General features: G+C 43.9%; 1 protein-coding gene across 2 annotated transcripts in view; it reads right to left on the bottom strand.

Moving 5' to 3' along the window:
• Positions 1-21102, bottom strand: part of Mertk (MER proto-oncogene, tyrosine kinase) — a 102442-nt gene that overhangs the window by 15198 nt on the left and 66142 nt on the right. For both annotated transcript variants that reach the window (XM_005400610.2, XM_013522752.1), the window contains exons 9-15: positions 17120-17273; positions 13774-13927; positions 9643-9728; positions 7662-7757; positions 6265-6345; positions 4560-4652; positions 2810-2928 (exon numbers count right to left, since the gene is read on the bottom strand). In XM_005400610.2, coding sequence (XP_005400667.2) covers positions 2810-2928; positions 4560-4652; positions 6265-6345; positions 7662-7757; positions 9643-9728; positions 13774-13927; positions 17120-17273 — 783 coding nt within the window. The remainder of the gene's footprint in view (positions 1-2809; positions 2929-4559; positions 4653-6264; positions 6346-7661; positions 7758-9642; positions 9729-13773; positions 13928-17119; positions 17274-21102) is intronic.

Here is a 21102-nt window from a genome sequence, read left to right on the forward strand (position 1 = left end):
CAGAGTGGAAAAGCTTCCCTTTGTCTCTGGAAGCTGTGTGTGAGGCTGCGATGGCTGGAGACGTGGCTGCCATTTGTAACCATGCTGATAGCTGGTCACAAATGAAAAGCAACATTCTGGATACCTGATGTTGCTGAGGGCAGAACTGTTGTGGAAGGCAACTCTGGGCAGTGCTACCTCTGGGCTTTGTCCGTGGGATCCTCTATCTCCTTCGTGAAGGCCGTTCTGAACTGGCTTTGGTTTTTCATGCTGGGGAAGCCATCCTTCCTGCTACAGACCTCAAAGGTCAACTTCAGCACATCTTCCCCTGTTTATCACCCACCTTCCGCCCTTCCACCTCTTTGCTTTCGTCACACAAGATGCCCTATTTTCCCAAATCACTCAGCATGCTCAGATCGCTCATTCTGTCCTTGGCTATGTATTTCTCATAATTTTCTATTTTGTTCCCACCACTTGTTTGAGGACAAACATGACAGCAGTGTGGAACAGTAAAAGAATATCCCCAGTCTGAATTCATCTCCTCCCTGAAGCTTCAAGCAGGTTGCTTGGTGCCTAGGTCACTGCAGCTGCCACCCGTGTATTGCCAACTTCTGTGACAACCGGGTCACCTTATCGTGTGCCTGTTTTCTCTGCACACCTCCAAGGGTGCTGTTCACCCAGAGGGTAGAGTGGCACTTGGGGCCAGCACCCAGGCCCTGCTGGAGTGGCATGCTTACATGCCCTGAGACCTAGGCTAGGGATACTCTCGAAGGAACAAAAGGCCCTTATTCCCAGGAAATTGACCAAATGGATAGCAAAGGTCTGAATAAAAACATGGTTTTCCAGCTCATCTATGTACTCTGTGTCCTCCTTCTTTATCTACAGCTACGAAGAATCAAAATACACAAATACGTCCTTTTTCATATTTATAACTGAGACAGCTTTGTAGTTTTGCAAATGGAAACTATTCATTCACCAGTAAAAGGCTGTGTAGTTGGCTTTCCTCACTTGTTATTTTGTTCAAAAGAATATAAGATCACAGCAGAACTTTTGGCTGCCGCAGACAAGCTGATTCTAAAATTTATCCGGGAGGGCACTGAAAGTAGGACAGCTGAAACAATTCTGCAAAAGAACAATAAAGTGGGAGGAAGTACACGCTGCAGTTTTAAGACTTAACAAAGCAGCAAAGCTTTGGGGGCAAAGGATGGGCCGAGGGTTTAATGAACAGAAAGGAGAACTCAGAAATAGACCCACGTGTTTACAGCCGACTGGATCCAGACAAAGGCATGAAAGCAATTCAGCGGAGTAAGGCGATGCAGTCTTTTCACAAATGCCGATTATCTATATGCCAAAGTCCAATCCCAAACAAAAAATCTCACCCAGAACCCTGAACTAAATCTCACAGCTTCTACAAAATTCAACACAAAACGGGGCCTATAGGCAAACGTACCGTGGAAAAAACCCCACACTTTTTAGAAGAAGACAGGAGGAAAACTTTTTTTAAAAAAATTAAAAACTAAGCTTAGACAAAGAGTTCTCAGACATGACGGTGCAGAGCATGACCTGTGAAAGGAAAAACGGAAGCAGGTGTTTCTAATTGCACTCACCGGAGTCCTGCTAGTGTTGGCAGCTGAGGGGACAAAAGGGGATCGTGTTAGAGAACGCCCAGGTGTAGACTGAAGGGCCAGTTACTTCCCAGGCCTGTGCTCTGTTACCCCAGTGATACAGGAGCGACTTCTGTCCTCGTCAGGGTGACCAGTGCCGCAGGCCACCCCCCCCCCCACACCGGTGTTCTCAAATGTGTCCCGGCCACAGCCTCCCTGCCCCCAGGTGCCACCACCTCCTCTCACACACAGAAGGCAAGCAAAGGAAAGAAAGGGGACAGATGGCTCAGGCAGGCATGCAGACTGGCCACAACCACACCTCCTGCTCAGTCCATGGGAAACAGGACAGGAGGACATGGCTTTCATTCCAGACCGGGAGGCCCTAGTGCAATGTCTCCATCAACCATGAGGCCCAGTTCTTGAGGTCAAAACTAAACACTGGCCTAAAGAGGCAAGGCTGTAAGTCTGCACTCTTAAACTTCCTAGGCAACCTGTCAGTGCCTCTATAGTGACATCCCAAATTGCTAGGCTGCACAGTCCTCAGGGCTGGAAAGCCTAAACGTGGAGTATAATGAATGTTCGGACACTGTAAGAATGTCAGGCATGCAGTCCTCTTGACTCACCATATTTGACTACAACTGATTTTACTAGAGTAAGACTATCAGGAGCCAGCTGTTAGCCCAGCATTCTGAGAGGCTGAGGCAGGAGGATCACAAGTTCAAACAGAACTTGGGCAGTTAGTCACTCAAAACAAAGGCCTGGGGATATAGCTCAGTGCAAAGGCCCTGGGTTCAATTCCCAGCATCACAAAACGAAAACAAAAACCTATCAGGAAAGTATCTATTCACCAAAAATTTCAGGCACATTTCAAAGGATGAAACCCACTACATGGAGGAGAACTCTATAAAATTTCTTTGGGGGCAGTCATCTGGCCTTGAACTCATGATAATCCTGCCTCAGTCTCCCACGTGGTGGGCCTAAGGAATGTGGCACCACATTGGGTTAGGACAGCTGTCTCTCAAGGCCTTTTTAACATCAGCAAGCTCTGGGCAGAGACAATAATACCCCTGAGCAGTCTTGCAGTGAGGACAGACAGCACAGTTCAACCCCCAAGTACACCGGGGGTGCTGAACAAAGTCCTTTATTTTTCTTTGCATCTTCAAAGTTGGACCCGGGGCTGCCCCACAGAAGGAAGCCCTGAGAACCATGTGGAGGCGGTGTGATACCTTTGGTCCAGTCTCCAGGCGGGAGTACAGTAAGTACGTGTGCAGGTCCCCGTACTTCATGAAGGGTAAGATCACCATGGGCTTTGGGATCCCTTGAGTGCTCATTTCTATACACACGCCTGGAATTAAAAACAGAACCAGTCACAAAGAGCCCTTGTTATGTGGGACCAAAAAAGCCCTGGAGGACCAGTGGGCAAATTAAAACCAGGTGCTGCCAAGTTAACAGCCCCACGGAGCTCTTGAAGATTAGACATACACAGGCTGTACTTACTACACGTTTGCATTTTTCTTCTTTCAGATTGGGGGCTGTCTTTGCATGTGAGCTCCCCAAAAATCAACCCGTTGTAAACAGAGCCACATTGATACCTAGGAGTTTTTGTTGGACTGAATCCAGCTGAGGGTAGTGACCATATTAAAATACGAGAGCAAACTAGCTGCATGTAGCAGTTCAATACTGAATCATATGAAGAAGTCCACTGCACCCACATGCTTAAAACTATTATAAGAATTTGGGGGACTAGGGTGTAGCTCAGTGGCAGAGCATGTGCTTATGGCTTGGCTTCAATCCCCAGCACCCCCCGCCCTCTCCCCCTATTTTGAGAGTCTTTAGGTAAAATTCACTTCCCTAAATTTTAGCTGTTATACAACAAAAAGCTGCAGTACCATTTATCATGCAGTTCTGGAACTAGTCGAGCCCGTCACCTGATCCTAGGCTTGCAAAGCGCTTGCACTTTGTCAGGCAACGACAAAGTACAATTGTTCTTGGCCTGCTAAAACCAATAGCTGCAAGTAAAGGGTAGCTATGTCTTTGACATAATATCTAAACATTTGCTTTCACATCGTCCTACAGTGTCAATCTCAATGGAATTTGAAAAATTCCCCTGAAGAATTTATCATGCATCAAGCCACAGGACAGAAGCAAAAAGTCAGCAGAAAGTTTTCATTCTTGCCAGGTTGTTCCCTTCTCTTAGAATACTGCTACTTGGCTGGTATGTGGCTCGGTGGTACAGTATTTGCCCAGCATATACGCAGCTCTGGGTTCAATCCTCAGCACTGCCAAATTAAAAAAAAGTATACTTACACAGCACCCACTGATACCTCCTCTCCTCCTCTCCTCTAACAGAGTTGCAAAGCCAAAATACTTTAAGCTACACTCATGAAATACTGAATGGTCAAGGTACCACGATCATAAATCAGTACTTTGAAATATATTCATAAATTATTTCTCAAAGATGATTTACAGAATTTGTTAACTTTTATAGCTTTACCTCACTGCTTTCTAATATTTTTTTTTGTCTTTTTGAGACAGGGTCACGCTATGCAGTTCAGGCTGTCCTTGAGCTCACTTTGTAGCCCAGGCTGGTCTCAAACTTCCAATGATCCTCCTGCCTCAGCCTCCCGAGTGCTGGGATTACAGGCGTGCGCCACCACGCCCAGATGCTTTCTAATTTTTGAATAATCCTAAATCAACAAAGAGTGTCACACGACCAGCTTGTATGCCTTTGTAGAGCTCTTTCACCTATAGTCTCGTTAAACTCTGTGGATACTCTACCCACCCCCGAGCCCAGAATGCTAACCCATACCAGCCTCAGCAAACAGAAGCATAAGGAGAAGTGTTCCGAGTAAGAAATCTATGCTTTTGGGGGATTGTGCAATGTGTAAACTTACATGCACCAAGTCTTTCCCCTTTGCACACAGTACAATTAGCCAAGCCCCCCTGACCCCCCAATCCTGCGTTTCCCCAAGATACCTAGGAGTCGGATGACGTTAGGGTGGCTGAAGTCCTTCATGCACGCTGCCTCACTGAGAAACTCCTCGATCTCCCGCTGTGAGAAGTTGTCCACTAAAGGAGCAGATGGAAAACGTTAGGTACAGTTCACGTACTCATTTTAGGGGTGGGGGCGGGGCAGGAGCAATTTTGTTCTCTAAAACCCAAACCAGGAACAGGCACAACTACACAGACAGGAAACGAGTGAGTGTTGTCCGGGGTCCCTGGGGTTGTGGGGAGAGGAACCAATAGGCAAGGCACAGGGGACCTTCGGGCCTTGAAGCTTTCTCTACGCTACTACAGTCTCGGACACAGGTCTTTTATACATTTGTTAAAATACGTAACCCAGACCAAGGGTGAACTCAAGTGTAAATGAAGGATTTTGGTTAATAATGTGTCGAGATGTTTTCATCAATTGTAAAACATATATAACACTACTGAAAAATATTAACGAAAGGAGAAATGGGGTATGGGAGAAGGGCAATATATGGAAACTCTAGTTTCTGCCCAATTTTTCTGTAAACCTAAAGATGCTTGAAAAATTAAAATCTGTACAGAAAAAAAAACCCCAAACTAGTCAGTCCCAACTGATCTGTTGCACTTATTTTACCTAAAAAAAAAAGTCACACCTCTCCCTATCTCCTGCAAGGCAGGCTGCTTAGTCATGCTTTTTTGTGGCGGGCGGCGGGTGTGTGTGTGTGTGTGTGTGTGTGTGTAAACCAGGAATCGAACTCAGGACCTCATGCTTGCCAGGCAGGTGCTGCGCTGCAGAGCTATATCCCCAGCCCTCGTCACGCCTTCTGAGTTGGGTGTACTTTGATACTAAGTTTTTGGAATGAAAATAACTCAGGAACGCTGTCTAAAAGTCAATATTATGCTCATTATGAAATGAAATCAATCACAAGGGGATAAATGATTACGTTCATAGTAGGTACTTAGAGTAATCAAATCAGACAGGAAGTAGAGTGCAGGTGGCTAGGAGCTGGGGGAGGGGGAGGGGAGTTAGTGTCTACTGGGCACAGTTTTAGGGTCACAGGATGAGACGTTCTGGAGACAGCTGACGGTGACGGTGACACCACAGCGTGAAGGTACTTCATGCCACGGACCTGCACGCTTAACAGTGGCTTAACCTTTTACCACTGTGCATTTTACCACACTAAGAAGCAAGCAGGCAAGTCATAAAGCCAGGCTGTGGGAGGGAAGTTAACAGGGTAAAATGGGTGACTAAAATCACACACCAGGGTAGCTAGTGCAGTGTCCGTGCCATTCTATGGGCTTCAAAAATGTGAATCCTTTTCCTATTAAAGAGAATTTAGGACAAAAAACCTTCAGATGAGGAAGTGGCCTGGTCACACTGGAGAGATCAGCCAGCCCAACTCCTGGGGCCAGATGCTGGCATTGCACATCCCTGCCTCAGAAGCTCACGCCTTACTTTGGAGTCATCAGCTCGACTGAGATGATGCCCATGACGACCAGTGATGACGACGATGGTGGCGGTGACAGAGGCAGACAGGGAGAGTGCTAGAGCTGCTGAGAGGAACAGGTTAGCGCTCTGTGTGTAAAGAACACGCAGGGCGTGTGTGAACAGCAGCAGCCGAGACCCGCACGCCGTCCTGGCCTCACAGAGCCCCCAGTGCTGAAGCACCTGCCCACCCCAGAAGCCCGGGCTTCCCCACGGACCACTCACACTTCATGGTCTTCACTGCCACCTTCTGAGAGGTCCCGTCTTGCTGCTTCAGATTTCCTTCCATCACAGACCCGAACTCTCCTGCGAAGTGAAGCAATACCCATGTGGCTACCACACCAAATCTTCCCTACGGCAGGAATGTCACAGCACTGGAGCTGTTTTCATGCGGCCCTGGAGCAACTCGTCAGCCGGACAGGGCCCGCCCAGGCCTCCCACACTCACAAACCCAGGCATATGCTGTGTGCTGTCTCCTGTCTGTCCTGGGCTTGCGGGGCTCAGCCTTGTTGTCGCTTTATTTATTGCAGCATTTAACTGACCCAAGAGTCTTACAGGAGAACATGGGGAATGTTATCGAGGTTCATAAAGCACAAACTCTTAACAACATTGTCATTCACCCTAAGAATAACTTTTTTTTTTGGTACTGGGAATCGAACTCAGGACCTTGTGCTTGCCAGCAGGCACCTGTGCCACTGAGCTATACCCCTGGCCCTAAGAACAACTTAACAAATGAAATATATATTTCATCTTTGTACCTACAACATGTGATCAAAAAATGGAGAACGTTTCAACACAAATTTTAAACATTTTATTACAGTGAAAGACACACTGCCATGAATTGCCCTCAAAACCTCCCCCTTCCGCTGAACACATTTATCCCATCATTTCTGCCACTTTCTGAAGCAGTTCTAGAAATCCTCTTTTGTGAGGGTCTTTTCATGGCTCCCTTGATGTCCTGATTTGAGAGTGTTTACAGCACTTTCCGCCAAATTGAAACATTGTGTTTTCTCCTCACCCACCTAATTCTCTGGATCTGGCACCAGGCGACTTCTGGCTCTTCCTCAAAGTCAAAATGATTGTGACATGTACATGTTTTGAATCGACTCAGGACCTCAAGGCAGCCTCCACAGCACAACTAACCACACGTACAAAAAAGGACTTCTAAAACTGCTTCAGAAAATGGCAAAAATGAAGGAACAAGAGTGTTCTAAGGAAGAGGATTAAGGCAATGTATCTTTTACTGTAACAAATGTTTAAAATTTTAATCATTCACCATATGCTACGATCGCACCTCATATTTAATTAAGAAGGTGCCCAGGATAATCCACTTAAGAACCACAGGAATAAATTTAAAGGGCATAGGACACCGATCAATAAATTGTACGAAGGGAAGTAATTAATATTTTTCCAGTCTGCGGAGAACCACGGAGGCTGTTTTCAACCACCAAATCTGAGTTTCATAAATCACTACTCTACTGTAAATTATGAGGTAGAACTATTTGTATTATAACCCAAAAATCATCAAAATGGTATTTTATTTAATCACTATACATTCAAACATTCCTCTTAATTGCTCCTTCTTACACCACATTTTAAGAGAATTGCTGGAAACTGCTTACCTTCCCCCAGAATTTTTCCAAGAATTAGAAGATTCCTGTCAATCACAACATCTTCTAGTTTATTCTGCAGTTCCTCACTGACTCCCAGGCTCTGTACTATAAAAGTAACAAGATCCATATCAGAATTGTCACTGTGCTTTCTTTCATTTAAATGTAACTAGAATTGTATTTAAAGTTCTGTATAATAATTACACATTTAAAAAATTTTATATCCACTCTTTTTTTTTTAAATGCCAGTATTAAAACATCACACTTCATTCTACTGTGGTTAAAGTAAGTAAAATGAGTCCTTTGGGGCAAGATTAATTTTGAACCACTATAAAAACATCAGCACCCTATTTCTCTTCCCATTGTGCAGCAGTAGCAGCCATCAGACGCATGCAGAAGGGTTTTGCCCCTGACTTAAAGGAGTAGGGAAAACAAATCAATAGGCAGTAGCTAGTGGATTATTTACCATTTATACCCAGAACTACGGTATATAAAAGAGCCATCAGGACACCTCCCCTGCCCAAAGGAGGCACATGACCTACAGGAAACATCCAGAGAACAAGCTGTTGCCCTAGGTATGGTATAGGGCACCTCCCGCTAAGGACACAAGAAGTGCTAAATGGAGTATAAGGTTGTCTACAATAAGGAATGTGACATAATAAAGTACACAGCAGACATGCAGCAATGACAGCAATTGTTGTCAACAAGAAGAATTAACTAGGACAGGGGAGAATGATTCTGCAGTCATTTGGCGAATGATTAAATCTGAGCCACAGTTAACGCATGACTTCAGGTCTTTGAAAGAAAAAATATAGGAGTAATTACAAATGACATATTAGCTCTTAGAAAAAAAAAATACCCAAATGGTCCTTTGATAAAGGAAGAAATGATCTAAATAAAGAACATTTAAAAATGCAAGAATAGAGACATCTAAACATCAAAATACACAGATTAGAAAAGTAAAGAAATAAACACTCTGTATCCAGCAAGTTTTGATTTCATTGCAGCCTGTATTCCGTCATTCTTAAGTCCTTTTTGTTTAGTTTTGGCAAACATCCAGAAGCACAGATTTCACAGCATGTGTATGTACTTTCTACACTGTTTCTGAAGTTACTCAAGAACACTCTTATCTGTTTATCCTCCTCTGCGCAGAAGCCCCCATTCCCTGATTCAGCAAAGTTCAAACCATAATTGCTACAAAGCATGCTGGCAAATTGTCCGCTGAGTTGGATGCCAGGAAAACAGGAAATAAGGGTTGAGATTATGTCTATTGCTTTACTATTTCCTTTAAATCTCCAATCTTTACCCCATCTCCTATTGCCTCGAAGTTTCCTTTTTACCTCTGAATTTCATGGAACTATGAATCCTGAAACGTGGCTTCCTAACTCCAGACTTCCAGTAATTAACCCAGCCAGCAGAGGTGCATGTGACAGTGTCTCCCTCCTTGCTAGTTTCTGACATTTTGGACGTTAAAAGGATTCATGCATTCATTCACTGTGGTGGTAATGGGGATTGACACCAGGGCCTTTGCACTGAGCTACACTCCAGCCTTTTTATTTTATTTTGAGAGAGGATCTCACTAAGTTCCTAAAGTGCCCAGGCTGGGCTCAAACCTGTGATCCTCCTGTCTCAATCTCTCAGAGTGCTGGGATTACAGGTGTGCACCACCACACGCAGATGAAAGCATCCACTCAGACTCCTTCGCCTTTTGTTAGAAACCTGTCTGTTGAGCCGAGCATGGTGGTGCACACATGTAACCCCAGCACTCTGAGAGCACTCTGAAGCACTTGGGAGGGTGAGGCAGGAGGATCGCCTCGAGTTTTAGTGCCAGCCTGGACTCCATAGTGAGTTCAAGGCCAGCCTAAATTGATAATCAGGCCCTGTCTCAAGAAAGAAAAAGCAAAACAAGAAAAGAAACCTGTCGGTTGTTCATTCTTTGTTGGCTCTCCGCTATTTTAACTTTGGCCAAAAAGGAAAATGAAAGTCTACTTACAGGTAAGTTCAATGGCTCGCCGACAGTAGGACTTCTTTGCTATATAATTTACAACTAATTCAGAATCCTCCTCTGTGAATGCAGTCCTGGGTGGATGAACAAAAAGACATTTCACTATAAAAATAGGGCTACACAGGCTGCTTACCTTCCCCCAGAATTCTTCCAAGAATTAGAAGACTCCCATCAACCACAATATCCTCCAGATTATTTTGCAATTCCTCACAGACTCCAAAGCTATGTACTATGACAGTAACAAGGTACACATCAGAGTTATCAGCACACTTAAATCCTATAATTTTCAGTTCTAACCTTTTCCAGAATATTGCAACTGAGGTCCAATCAGCTAATATCTAAGGCCTAATTTGGTATTAAATTAATGAGTCCATGGACTCATAGCTAATAGAAATATTTTCAAATGAAGCAGTTTCTTCTGTATTTCTCAATTGCAAGACTACAATAAGCTACATGTGGGCAGCCCCAAGTCTGACTTGCTCATTCCTCTCTCTCCAGTGCCTAGAACAGGCTCTCTGGTTTTTTTTTTTTTTAACATCCCTTTCTTTCTCCAGATCTGAAATTCAATCTTCAACCTACATTCAACTCTTACCTATTACTGGACACCCTGTCCATGGACTGAGTTCTCTCTGTTTACACCAATGCAAAACATGATTTTATGTTTTAAAAGGAACAAACCAGTCTCCTCCATCTGGAATTGTGTGCATACTTAGTGTTCCAGATGAATCCCAAAATCAGCTTGCCACGTTTTACTAACAACCCAGAACCAATTTTGTCGGTAATTACAGTGTACTTGTGGTTCATCTGGAGGAAAGTGCTCTCTTGACAATACTGAGCCTTCTATCCATGAACATGGTATATATCTCTCCATGTATTCAAGTCCTCTCAGCACTGTCAGTACAGTGCTTTAATAATTTTTTTCCAAAAACTTCTTGCACATCTATTAGGTTTATTCTTAGGAATAGTGTACTTTTCATGCTATTGTGGGTGGAATCTCATTTTAGCACATTTCCTTCAATGCATTTTAAAAGCAGCATGAAAATATTTTCATAATAATATTCTAAAAAAATTGAAATTCTTCCTGAAGGAAGCAAGAAAGGAAGGAGCCAAGTCCAAGACTTCAGCAGCAGTAACAGAAAGATAATGAGTTTTTAGGGGCTGGGACTAACAGTGTTTCTATGTGTCATTCCTAAAACTCTTGAAAGTCTCAAAGAGCAATGACACATCCCTTTGCTACTGTACCTCATCCCTCTGTGAGTAACTTACCTGCACACTTTGGGAGCCTCCTGGGAGTTTAAGCTCTCCAGAAGGAGCACTGGCCATTGCTTTCTTGGTTTTGTACATAGTTGACCCTACCTACAAGGTGGTCGCAAGCAAATACAGTGGTACCTTGGTACTCATCATTAATTAATTCTTGGAGGTGCCCTGAGTACTGGAAATGATGAATACTAAACAAACTGTTTTGGCTGGAAAGAGTAGTGAGTCACAAAGCAACTGACACTGACAGGCTCTAGCTTTCCAAGATACAATTTTCACTCAAAATGTGCCAGATTGGATGAGTTTCAAAACAACTGAGTATCAAGATACAATTGTGTATGTATGAATCATTCTACAAGTATTGCTGCAGCAGTATTAATCAGGAATTCCCACTTGATGATACAAAATACCTTCTGCCACTAATACTTAAGACCATCAGCATTTTAAGACCCTCTCTTTATTGCTGACTGAATATAAAAGCCTCAAGTCAGAGTCACAGCAATTAGAATTGTAGTGCCCTTGGAGACCATTCACACACACAATACCAAGGAAGCCTGGAAAAGGCAAAAAAGGCTTATGTAGGTGACGGAATAATGTTGGGACACAGGTGTTACAACTTCAGTCCAATGCGTCCCTCTTCTATGTAGCTCTGTGTACCACAGGGCCTTTGCATGTGTGTTCTTGCTGGCTGGAATGCTCTTTCCCTTGTCCTTCACCTAATGAATACCTGCTCTTTCTTTAAATCTTGAATCAGGTGTCAGTCACCTGTGCAGGGAGGCCTTCCCTGACTTTCTTTTTCTTTCTTTTTTTTTTGTTTGTTTTTGTTTTTCCAGTACCGGGAATCAAACTCATGACCTTGTGCTTGCCAGGCAGGCACTGTGCCACTGAGCTAAATTCCCAACCCTTCCCTGACTTTCTAAACACAGTCAGTCTACCCTGGTACACACTCTTCTTGCTTTTTATAGAATTTACCACGATTACCATAGAATATTTATTTGTGTGACTGCTTGACTATGACTGAACCATGAGTCTCCAAGGACAGGATGTTGCTCCCCCACTGAGCCCCAGGCTCCCACAGTGCCTAGCTGTCAGTGTACGAATGAGCTACTCTCGCACCTTGTGTGGAGGTTCTCTGTGCTCATCTCATGGTGAGCTGCAAGCCACACCTGGGAGCTGCAATGCATTTTGGTCAACTCTATGTTGAGGACTGAGATCAGATTTGTTCACTTCTTTAAAAATAGTCTTTCTTAGAATTTATAAACTAAGCTATCGTAATTATGAGAAAAGAGTCCAGGGGCTGTAGGGAATGAACCCCAAGACGATGGACACAGAGAAGGGTGGTTTGGGGCTGGGGATTTAGCTCAGCGGCACAGCACCTGCTTGGCAAGCGCAAGGTCGTGAGTTCAATTCCCAGTACTGGAAAAAAACCAAAAAACCAAAAAAACCCAAACAAATAAATAAATAAAAGAAGGGTGGTTTGGCCTCCACTTGCAGGCCCCTTCCCTTGCCCATGGGAAGTCTTGGAGGGAGTGGGAGGTTCTGAGAGCATTCTGCAGGCAGAGCAATGAAAGGGGCCGCTCCGTCCCTTCCACACACAGCCACCCTCCCACCCCCACTCTGCCCCATTCCTAGCTGTCAACAACCTGCCTGTACAAAATGCTTCCTTCTGACCCAGGGCTGATATAGTGACTCTCAAGGAAATCCAAGTCCACGGCAGAGCCCTGGAGTGAAAACTGAGGTCTAGAAGCGACATTTAGATGCAGCCTTCTTTTCACAGGCTGTTTTAACACAGCTTTCTTTAACATAAGCTTTGTTTTTGCTGGAATTTAATCAGTTTGCTATAAAAGAAGATGCATAGAAGAGAAAGGGCTTCCACCCCTAATTTGAGTGTTAAAATGTGAAGTTCTCTGTTACAAGAACAACTGACTGTTATAGGAAAAGGGCAAAATACAGCAAGAAAAGGAAAGAAGAAAGCAAGCCTATCATCTACAGCAGTACCAGTCAGAGTTGCTAGTGCTTTGGTGAATCCCTATGTATATATAAAGTTGAGTATCCCTTGCCCAGGATGATTGGGACCTGAGATGTTATCAATTTCAGAACTTTTCAGACTGTGGAATATTTACGCATATCTAATGAGATGTCTTGGGGGAGGGGCATCCAAGACTAAACACAACATTCATTTATATTTCAAACATACCTTATGCACATAGTGCAAAGGTAATTTCAAACAATATTTGTGATAATTTTCTGCATGAAACAAAGTTTCATGCTGTAGCATCATAATGAACACCTAAAAAGTTCTGGATTTTGGATGTCAGATTTTCAGATTAGAAATGTTCAGTACATATTTCTATCTCTATTTCCATTTCTCTCTCTCTCTCTTTTTTTTTTTTTCAGTACTGGGGATTAAGCCCACAGCCTTCACACTGAACGATATTCATACCCTTAAAAATTTTTTTTAAAATTTTGAGACAGGGTCTTGCTAAATCACTAAGTTACCCAGGTTGGCTCAAAATTGAGATCCTCCTGCCTCAGCCTCCCAGAGTTCTGGGATTACAGGTGTGTGCTTATTGGAGTCCTTTTAAAGGCTTTTAATAGAAACCCTTATTTAACAGCAACCTCGTCTGAGCAGGGAAGCCCTACTGATACTCTTCTCCATCGAAGCACCCTTTGCTGGCTCTCCCTGGTGGCTGCTGTTGCCGGAAGTGGCCCAAGTCTGGAGGCTGCCCGGCCACAGGGTGTGCACAAACCTGGCGCCCATTTGGGTACAACCTGAGCAGCAGGGCCAAGAGGAGGCTTTGCCATTCGGCACAACCACCTCCTCAGTATCACCAGACCAACACTTGTCACAGGGAAACTTACCCAAACTTTGTCTCCTGCACTCTTTTTTTGATGGCCAGAGAAATGTATAAAATCAACCCAATCAAAATAAATCCACAGAAGCAGCCGAGGATGATGAGCACAGGCTCGGTGCTGCCAGGCGCTGGGGTTGACGACGGGGCATAGTCTACCTCACCTGGTAAAATACCAATGAAATCAGTTCTAACATTTCTTTGAGAGTCAAAACACACAAGTAACACCGGCTTTAATAGGAAAGGACAGTGGAAAGCTTTTAGAACTAAGTTAATCCTTTAATTTTTGGAGGGTGGGGAGTCGGGGACAGGGTCTTTCTGTGTAGTTCACCGTGTAGCCCAAGCTGGCCTCAAACTCATGGCAATCCTCCTGCTTCAGCCTCCTGCGGACTGGGATTACAGTGAGACACCACACCTGCCTAATCCTTTAATCTTGTGACCCAGAAATGCAGGCAATCCTCTCTATGCAAGCTGAAACCAGGCATAGTTTTTCCTTTTTTTGTGTGTGGTACTGGGGATTGAACCCAGGGCCTTTGCACTGAGCTGTATCCTCAGTTTTTTAAATTTTTCATTTTGAGACAGGGTCTCGCCAAATTGCCCATGTGGGACTCAAATATGTAATCCTCCTGCCTCAGTCTTCCAAAATGCTAGGATTACAGGCATCTGCCACCATTCCAGCTCATAGCATTCTTTTTTTTTTTTTTTTTTTTCTTTTTGAGACAGGGTTTCGCTATGGAGTTCAGACTGGCCTTGAGCTCACTTTGCAGCCCAGGCTGGTCTCGAACTTGCAACAGTTCTCCTGCCTCAGCCTCCCAAGTGCTGGGATTACGGGCGTGTGCCACCACACTCAGCTAGCATTCTTAATAATCAACAAGACTAGATGGATTTAATCATTCCACAAAGCATATGTGTGTCAAAACATCACATTATGCACCATAAATACACACAATTAAAAAAAACAATAAAATAACCAGTAGAGAACCCTTCGTGTGGGCTATAAATGTACAGGACCAAAATAACTAGTAACAGAAGTATTTGCTTGGTGCCCTGTAATTTAAAACATTAGGAACATGAGAGACGAGTGTTCTCAGCGCCTGCCTGGCAAGCGCAAGGTCATGAGTTCGATTCCCGGTACCGGAGAAAAACCAAAAAAAAAAAGAGAGATGAGTGTTCTTTGCAAAAAAAAATCAGGAATAACCTGAACAGTGTGTCTTCTCTATGACTGTAATTTATAGCACAGAAAATACATTGTTTGGAGAATTATCAGACTTCTTCTCAAGTTTGCATCAACTTCCAGTGTTTTACACTTTATACTTTCAAAACTGTAAAATGTCACTGAGAATTCCTATAATGTTTCTTTCTTCTTTCTTTTTTCTCCCTTCCCTTCCTTTCCATTCTTCTCGTCTTTTCTCCCGTGGTGCTGAGGATGGAACCCAGGGCCTTGCATGAGGGAGGCAAGTGCTCTACCACTGAGCCATACCCCCAGCCCGTAAGGTGAAGTGTTTTGCTGGTGCCACCTTCTCTCGGACGCTTTCAACCACTTTGTCACAGCCACTGCTCTCATTCCCTAAGTCGCGCAGGCTGCACAATGAGTTGACCAAATGCTACCGGTACCAGCATGCTACAGTCCACTTACACTCAGGTCAAATTTCACCTCGGGGAATTTCTTGGCTGCACTTGGTTCATCAGCTCACTTTTTCAGTGCTCCAGTTTCATAAAGTCATGTAGGTTTGTCACCGGGACACAGGGAGGCAACACAGCCACGAGCCTTTGCAGGATGTGCATGAACAGAATGCTGGGTGAGCAGCCACAGTCGGCGGCAGACTTTGAAAGGAGTGATGTGACGGGTCACAATGATCATGCACGTCTGTGTGCATCGTGTGGACTGAAAGCCAGTGGGGAGTTTAACTGATGTTGGAACCATACAGTTGGAGAATTGTGATAACTTATATTTATGCATACTGGAGCAGTACAAAACAAAGACTGTGTTATGGTCCCCCCAAAGCCTCATGCAGTCATGGGGCAGGCTTTTAGAGTTGATGACTAATCCATGATCCAATGCTGGGATTATGGGTATGAGTGCTACACCCACCGGGTGGGCAGGATAGTTTGCATATGTAAGAGAGAGAAAGGGGCTGCTTGCCACCACTCCTCCATTTTGCTTGCTGCTTTGCTATCTTCCACCGCCATGAACTGTTGCCCTTTGCCATGTGCCACCCTGCCTTGGAGCCAGCCAAGTATGGACTGAAACCTCCACAGGCTGTGAGCTAAGTAAACCTTTCCTTCCTTCATTTTTGGCATTGGGTATTTTGTCTCAGCCATGAGAGAAAAGTAACCAAGACAGACGGGCTGCATGGCAAACCTTTTACAAATTCTAGAGAGTTTATTATGCTTGACAGTGAAAGTTGTACAGGCTTATGCCCTGATTTTTTTTTTTTTTAAACTGTTTCTTTAGAATCAGAATCTCACTGTCTTTGGATTTCTACTTGGTCCCCATCACGAGTAACTAGTGCTCCTTAGGTGCTGAGCCTACAGACTGCAGGGACATAACACGATTCCAACGTGGCACTGAGAGGGAGACCAGCGTGAGGGTCGTTGAGAACAGACAGACAGGAACTCAACCACATCCTCAAGTACTGCCGCCTGGTACAGAGACTGTGTTTGATAAGAACTTGTAAACATATAGGTCACACTGATATAGACGTCTGTGTGTGGGTTTTATGACAGTGGCTTAACATCAAATGATTTAAGGCTGATCTGAGCGGGAAGAGAGGCGGCTCCACTGGCCTACAAAGCAAGCACAGCACTTGGGCCACCTGGGGCACCATAAGGCACCTTGCCAAAAGGTTCCAACAACACACAAAAGTATGCACGGTTGGACATGTAGCTCAGTCAGCCCAGAGCTTCTGTCAGAAACACTTGATGTTCTGTGCAGACCAAGTCACAAAGCACATTACCCAAAGGCTGAACGGGTAAAAACAAGTCAAGCAGCATGGCCTAAAACACAGTAAAACAAACCCTGGCAAATAAATAGTCCTAGCGACAGGGAGATAAGGATTAGCCATATTACCTGTCTGAAATTCAGTCACGTATTTCTCGCTTAAAGTGCATGCAACAAGTCAGATTTGACATTCTGAAAGGACAGATCTTCCTAATATGTTATCACCATGAATAGGACTCATGGGTATGGGGAGTCTTCGAGACAGAAGTATGTTATAACAATAATCTTTATTCCTGCAAAAGTTCTTTTGAGTCCTTATTTTTCATTCTTGAATCAGCTGCCATGTTACAGGCTACCCTTTGGCAGTCTGCAGTCCCTGCCACATTCTACCCAAGAGTAAGGGCCCTGCTCTCACCATGCACAGGGATGAATATCTTCACCGGGTCGCTGAAAGGCCCAACTCCGCCTTTCGTGACAGCTGCAATCCTCACTGAGAACGTGGCATTGTAGACTTGAACAGAAATCTGAGCCCGGCTGCCATTCTGGCCGACTTCTTCGGAGAGTTCTTTCTGGAGACAGAGAAGGGAAAAGGAAATGAAGTACTGAGGAGCCAGGGTAGGTTGACTGCTTGCCCACAGCTCCTTCTGAGGGAAACTGACCCACCCATGGCCTGGGGAGCAGAGGCCATGTTTCCACAGAGCGCCTTCCTCCCTCACACCACAGCCAGTGGAACCAAAAGGTGAACAGCAACACTGGGTAGGCTGGCAGCAACCTCAGGCCTTGGGGGCCTGGGTAAACTAGCGTCACATGGCACTGAACAATGGTCAGGAAAGAAGCTTCTGGAAGAAAGGAAGCATAAAGCAGTGCCTCCTGTGTGCAGAAATGCCACAGCACAAGGTTGCAGAGCCACACTGTCTGTAGACATGCTCCACCTGCCAACTGCCTTTGAAGCAGCGCGAGGGGCCTTCTGTTCTTTGAGACTGTAAGAAATTTGAATAAAATCCACATGGAGGAGGGCACTGACACTACTTTTCTTTTTTTGCGTGTGACAAAGGCACAACTTGCTCAATTTCCAAAACTTCAGTTTTACTTTCATATGTGTTGTTTTAAAGTTGCTGCCATGCAACAGTGAGGCATTCAAGCATAGGGGAGCCAGGCGTTGGGGTGCACGCCTGTCGTGCCAGCACTTGGGAGGCTGAGACAGGAGGATCATGAGTTCCAGGCCAGCCTGGGCTACATAGTGAGTTCAAGGCCAGTCCAAACCACATAGTAAGACTCTGTCTCAGAAAAGAAAATGCAAAGCCAAACCATGGGGGAAAAAATAACCAGAACTAATTGTTTATATGACTTTTTCCCCTTTTGTTTCCAAATCTCCACAATCACAATTTTCTCTGAGATAGGAAACAAATTTTGTGTTTGGAGCTAGCTGCTGGAAATTGGAGGGCTTGAGGAGGCTGAAATGAAGCCCTAGGAACGTGTGTTTCCCTCCAAATTTTGGAAATGTGATTTCAGAGAGACAAAGGGAGAAATATCAGGTAATATGGGACACAGGTACCAGGGATCATGGCATGGTTTGGTAGTAACTTTATTCCCTGGTTACCGGGTCTCAAGCCAGTCACTTCTAGAGTCGGCACAGGGTGGAACCAGCTTGGCCCTTATGGAGAGGCCAGTCCTAGCATTCAGACCAAGGGGCAGCTGGGTCGCTCCCCAGAGAATACCTCTAAACTTAAACAGAAGGTGGCCATCAAGACACTGATAAGAAATAAAAGTCGAAATAGTACGTTAAAATATGAGGGCTTTTCTATTTCACTGTCCTATGAGCCTACGAGATTTGTCACAGATCTTTTTGTTAATTCAGTAAACAAATGAATAACTAACAATTTGGGGGCTTTGTTCTGGGGATATCCTTTTTAGAAATAGAACTTTTAAAAAAATAGTAGGGATTTAGCTCAGCAGCAAAGCGCCTGCCTGGCAAGCGCAAGGTCTTGAGTTTGGTTCCTGGTACCGGAGAAAAACCAAAAACCAAAAAAATAAATAAATAAATAAAAAATAAAAAAATAGTAAACCTAATTTTGATGATTTATTTTGTCGCCCTGTATTTAACTTGGGGGTAGGTGGACAGAAAATCATCAGATAGAGTAACTCCATGGTCTATGCCTATGGCCTTGGAGCCATGTGGTGACTCAAGACTATTGCTGAGAAATAAGTAGTATGTCTACTTCACAACCGACTGACGAATAGCTCCTCAAATGCAAAACTTTATAACTGAAAAGGAACACTAGCTTGCTTCTGGCTGCATGTTTTTTCTTTTTCCTATAGAGACATAAATAAACATCATCTATGAGAAAAATTATCTCAAAATAAGAGGAAACACACAACTGGGAAATAATGCAATGCCTACAGGAATAAAAATTCTAACAAAACCAAAATTATCCTCTTGGAAATATGCAGAAAAGTGAATTCATTACTTTGTATCTATGAGGATTAGTTCTAGCTGCCTCCCTTGAATACCAAAACCCATGGATGCCTGAGTCATTTATGTAAGAATCACAAAATATCTTCATAGAACCTACTTCAAATCATCTCTTGATTAATTACAATACTCAATACAACATAAATAGTTGTTGTACTGTATTTTTTAGGTTATAATGACAAGAAAATAAATTCTTCACATGTTCAGGACAGACACCATTTTTTTCCTGAATATTTTCAAGTTGTGGTTGGTTACATCCATGGATACAGAAGCCATGGATAGAGAGGCCTGAGAAATGTCTATTTACCTAAGACCTATAATTTTTTACGAAAACCCAGACTACTTACTTTTTTATCTCTATCTCTTATTTCTTAAGGAAGTAGACAAAGGTAAAGAGCTAACCTGTATTAAGTTCTTAGAAAAGTGCATGGCTCCAGGGTAAATGCTACCTAGTATAGCAATGACTTTGCTCATGGTCATTCTGAATCTCAAAGTATGACAACCATGGTGCCCAAGGCTTACTAGTAACACATTCTACAAACATGTCAAGGACTGTCGCATCTTAAAATATCCTTGGACACCTACCTGAGCTGTCTCATGGGAATCTTGTCCATTCCTCACACCTTAGCGTAACACCAGCTTAAATGACTAAGTGAGATGGCAGAGGGAGTGGGCACGTGCCACCATCCATGTGCATCCCTGTCACCCTGCCAGCCACTGGTAAGCTTATCAGGAGCCAGAGGACTAGGTCCAAAGAATCCCTGAGTGCACTGCAGCTGCCCTGGGTCTTTCAGGAAGTTGGTTCTACATGGAATGATGTTTCAAGCCCATAATAATCTCTGCTATGACACTGCCCTCTAATGTAAGATCTCTACTCAGGAAACATAGATGAACCAGCATTTGAGCCTCAATCCCAAAACCAGCTCCATAAAACCACATATATAAAAATGACTTCCCATCTAATGTTTGGGCAATTCTGGGTCAAGACCTATTTACTGCTGAACAACAAAGAGCCTTAAACTCACCAGTATATACTGTAGGTTTCAAAAAGGGTTTTTTTTTAATGTAGCATTCTACAAATTTATTTGCTCAATGGACTCTTTCATGGAAGGTCCACTGACATTTTACGGGAACAGGGATAGGGTGGGAAATGCCAGTCCACACTTCTCAGAGGACTGGCCCATTCACAGAAATTCTCCAGTTGGCTTGGATGATATAGGTGTACACTCAGTGTGTGTCTTGGGCCCGTGCATAGTCTCTAGTATCATAGATATCTGAGTACTGAGTCTCTAGTACCATAAATATCTACAAAGTAAGTTCAAGGACTTGTGTTCAGGCAGTACAGAGACAAACAAGACACGACACCAACTTCAAAGTGAACAGATTGGTATTGGTCTTTGCTTTTGGGTTTGAGCTTTGATTTGGAAGGTAGGGGATATCAAGAAGAATAAAACAAAAAAGTAAAAATCTTGAGACATAATAATATTTCAGTAATAGTAAAAATCAGGAGGTGCTTAGTCTGCAAATGATGTAACATCTGCTGGCTGACAAAGGTACGAATATTAGTCAGCTCTCCATGGCTGAGATAAAATCTTGACACAACTTGAAAGGAGAGGATTATTTGGCTCATGTTTCAGAGGGCTCAGTCCATGGCTGGAGAGTGTTCTAAGGCAGAAACAGGGCTGGGGATTTAGCTCAGCGGCACAGCCACCTGCCTGGCATGTGCAAGGTCGTGAGTTCGATTCCTGGTGCTGGAAAAAAACCAAAAAAAAAAACAAAAAACAAAAAAAAAAACTAAGGCAGAAACATCATAGTGAAAGGACATGGCTGAGGAAAACTACTCAAATTTTGGCACCAAGAAAGCAGAGATCAGGGGTAGAACAGTGAGGAAAAGGGTAGGAGCCAGATCTTGCCCCCTAGGTCAT

The sequence above is a fragment of the Chinchilla lanigera genome, unplaced genomic scaffold, assembly GCF_000276665.1.
Source record: "Chinchilla lanigera isolate Chin_1 unplaced genomic scaffold, ChiLan1.0 scaffold00069, whole genome shotgun sequence".
Lineage (NCBI taxonomy): Eukaryota > Metazoa > Chordata > Mammalia > Rodentia > Chinchillidae > Chinchilla > Chinchilla lanigera.